The sequence below is a fragment of the Phaseolus vulgaris genome, chromosome 11 (assembly GCF_000499845.2).
Source record: "Phaseolus vulgaris cultivar G19833 chromosome 11, P. vulgaris v2.0, whole genome shotgun sequence".
NCBI lineage: Eukaryota > Viridiplantae > Streptophyta > Magnoliopsida > Fabales > Fabaceae > Phaseolus > Phaseolus vulgaris.
Genome location: NC_023749.2, coordinates 22,621,667 through 22,624,668, shown reverse-complemented (window position 1 = coordinate 22,624,668; position 3,002 = coordinate 22,621,667). Strand labels below are relative to the sequence as shown.

General features: G+C 51.7%; 1 protein-coding gene across 1 annotated transcript; it reads right to left on the bottom strand.

The window, feature by feature from the left end:
- Positions 1 to 608: 608 nt before the first annotated feature.
- Positions 609 to 1,646, bottom strand: LOC137837046 (uncharacterized). The gene has a single exon (XM_068645880.1). It carries the CDS (start codon positions 1,644 to 1,646, stop codon positions 609 to 611), a length of 1,038 nt encoding a protein of 345 aa, XP_068501981.1.
- Between the last annotated feature and the right edge of the window lie 1,356 nt (positions 1,647 to 3,002).

Genomic DNA, 3,002 nt, shown 5'->3' with positions numbered 1-3,002 from the left:
CCTTCCATAGACGGTAGTTTGACCTTCATGTGCCTTGTTGAAGGCACAGCTCCTGTCCTGTTGAGCGTTGGCCTTCCCAACAGTATGTTGTATGCCGACGGAGCGTTCACGACAAGATACCTGATCTTCTCTGTTCGCGAGGCCAAACCACCTGTGAACGTCATCCTTAACTCAATATACCCCATGACCTCCACTTGATCGCCGACGAAACCGTACAAGCAGCCCTCATATGGCCTCAGTTGATCGGGGGATAGTTGTAACTTTTCAAAAGTCGGCCAAAACATCACATCTGTCGAGCTTCCTTGGTCAACCAGCACCCGGTGGACAGTCCTTCCCGCCGTGAAAAGCGAGATCACAATAGGGTCGTTGTCCTGAGGCACAACGTCCCTAAGGTCTCCTTTGGTGAATGTGATGTCCACGTCGGGTGAGTGATCCTCAAAAACTTCCACCGACATCACCGACCTTGCGTACTTCTTGCGCTGCGATGCAATACACTCTTCACCTGAGAATCCACCAGCTATGGTGTGGATCTCACCGTGAATGGGCACCTCGTGATGCTGTCCTTCATTGCCCGCCAGTTGGGGACCTGTTGATTGGCCCGCTTGCTTTTATAGCAAGTAATCTTTCAAGAATCCACACTTGACCAACTCGGCGAGTTGGTATCCCAAAGCCAAACACGAGTTGATAGAGTGGCCAAAGCTCTTGTGGAACTCACACCACGCGTCTGGTTTTGGACCCAAAACCTTTTCCGTTGTCTTCTCAGGCACCTTGAGCCTGGCAGCAATATTCGGGATGGCGATCAGATCGGCCAACCCCATTACGAACTCATATCTTTGCGGGCGATTAGTCTCTCTGGGCAGCCCCGACCCCTTCCCCTTATTTTTCCTAGGGTTATAAGGATGACGCATCCTTTGGTCCCTCTTCCCCGCCGCTGCCTCCATTACCCTCTGTGGTTGGACCCTTGTCTGGGCGCGCGGCTTAGTTGGGGCCACATTTCCCCTTTTCTCGGAGACTTCGCTTTCAGCGGCGATGTGAGCCATGGCACGTCGCCAGATTTCAGCAAACTTGGCGGGGTGACTCCTGATAAGCGATTCACTAAAGGGTCCCGACAACACACCCTTCTGGAAGGCATGTACAAACATTTCCTCGTCTTCACCTGGCAAGCGGACTATCTGAGCTCCGAATCTGTTCAGGAAATCCTTCAGGGACTCCCCTTGGTACTGCCTCACGTCGAACAGGTCGTAAGACACCAACGGTGGTGCCTTGTTCACTATATATTGCTCAACAAACATCTTGGGAAACTGTTGAAATGTGGTAATGTGGCCACTAAGAGTGCTCATGAACACCTTATAGTACACCGTGTCCGACCCCCTCGAGAGCATCATCTGGGTGCGAAACGCCGTGAGATGAGCCTCAGGGTCCTCCAGACCGGTGAAAGACGCCTTCACCGCCACCGTATTGGCCGGGACCACTGAGTCCATGATCTCTTGAGAAAATGGCATGGGAAAGCTGCGCGGTGGGGATGGGGGTGCAGATTTGTCCCCGACCACACGCTCCTCCCGTTCTTGAAGAGCTTTACGCAGCTCTTCGTTGACTCTGTTGAGCTCCTCATTCCTAGCTTGCGAGGCCACCAGCGCCTCGTGCATTCTTTCCTATTCAGAACGTGATGCAGCTACGTTCTCCTGCAGCGTCCTCATCATATCCATGACCTACGTCATGGACACATCATCCTCATCTGTTGACGGCGCGACTGAACTAGACTGCGTTGTCCTCATCCTTTCCCAGCAAACTCAGCAACTCAAAGAAACTCCAAATGAATGGTGAGAACTTCGAAAACCGACTGCAACAGCAAGCGGTTGGACAGAAAACACCAAAACTTCAGCAAACTCGAACTGTGGTTGGGAATCACCTTTTATACGGCTCCACGGTGGGCGCCAGATGATCCTGCCGGTTGACCTAGCACAAGAGCGTTGCCTCGTCACGATCCTCCTCACCAGCTTCACACCACGTGCCCTTCAAGTCCACACCACAAATAGCCTCTCTGAGAACCTGAAAAACACAAGGTGGTGCCTCTGCGGCCGGTGGCGCTCCGACGCTCAAGTCAGTGACACGAACACCCAAAAACTGAGAGAAAATATACTCTGTAGAACTGTACTAAAGTGCACACAACCCTAGCAATGAGCCGTAATGAAAAACGTACCTCTGCAAATTCTGTTAAGTTTACCTTTATAGCTAGGTTTTCTCTCTCTCCAGGCAGTTACGCTTTGGATGTGTGGCTCGCATCCAACCCTGCACGTGTCATCATCTGGGCTGGGGTAGCAGGTAGTACCCATCCCTACACGTGTCATCATCTGAGCTGGGATAACCCGAGCGTCATTTCTCTATTGCATCCAGCCCTACACGTGCTATCATCTGGGTTGGAATAATAGGTAGCATCCAACCCTACACGTGTCGTCATCTGGGTTGAGGTAACTTGAGCGTTATTTCTGTGTAGTAACCAGTCGCGCGGCTAAGTCCTTTACTCAAGGAGTAAGCTAGCACGCAATATGCTCTAGAACACCACCTGACAAGGCGAGTATCGGGTGCAGCAAAGTGCACCATCTCTGTGATATCGCTTGTCACTAATGGCACCTTCCTTATCGCTGCGCCGTGCATGTTCTAGTTGAGGAAACCTTGCCACCAACGAATGTCCACTCTGGGAATCCTATCGCTGATGGGCAAGTTGTTCCCTTCAACCCACACGACCTTCACGCCCTATGTTGGCGCAACAATCATCTTACTGAAATTATACGCTTGAACTTACTCTTTTGAGCCTCCAGCAGCTTCAACTGAGTTTACTGGGAGATTCGGCGATGTGCTCCTCGCGGCGACGTCAAACCACCTGATCTCCCATTATCTAACACGTCGATGACACGCAAACCCGGCGACAACCGACCATGTTCACTACAGAACGCCAGTTCCATGAACCGGCGACTATGCTCACTCCTGAACCATTCGTTTCT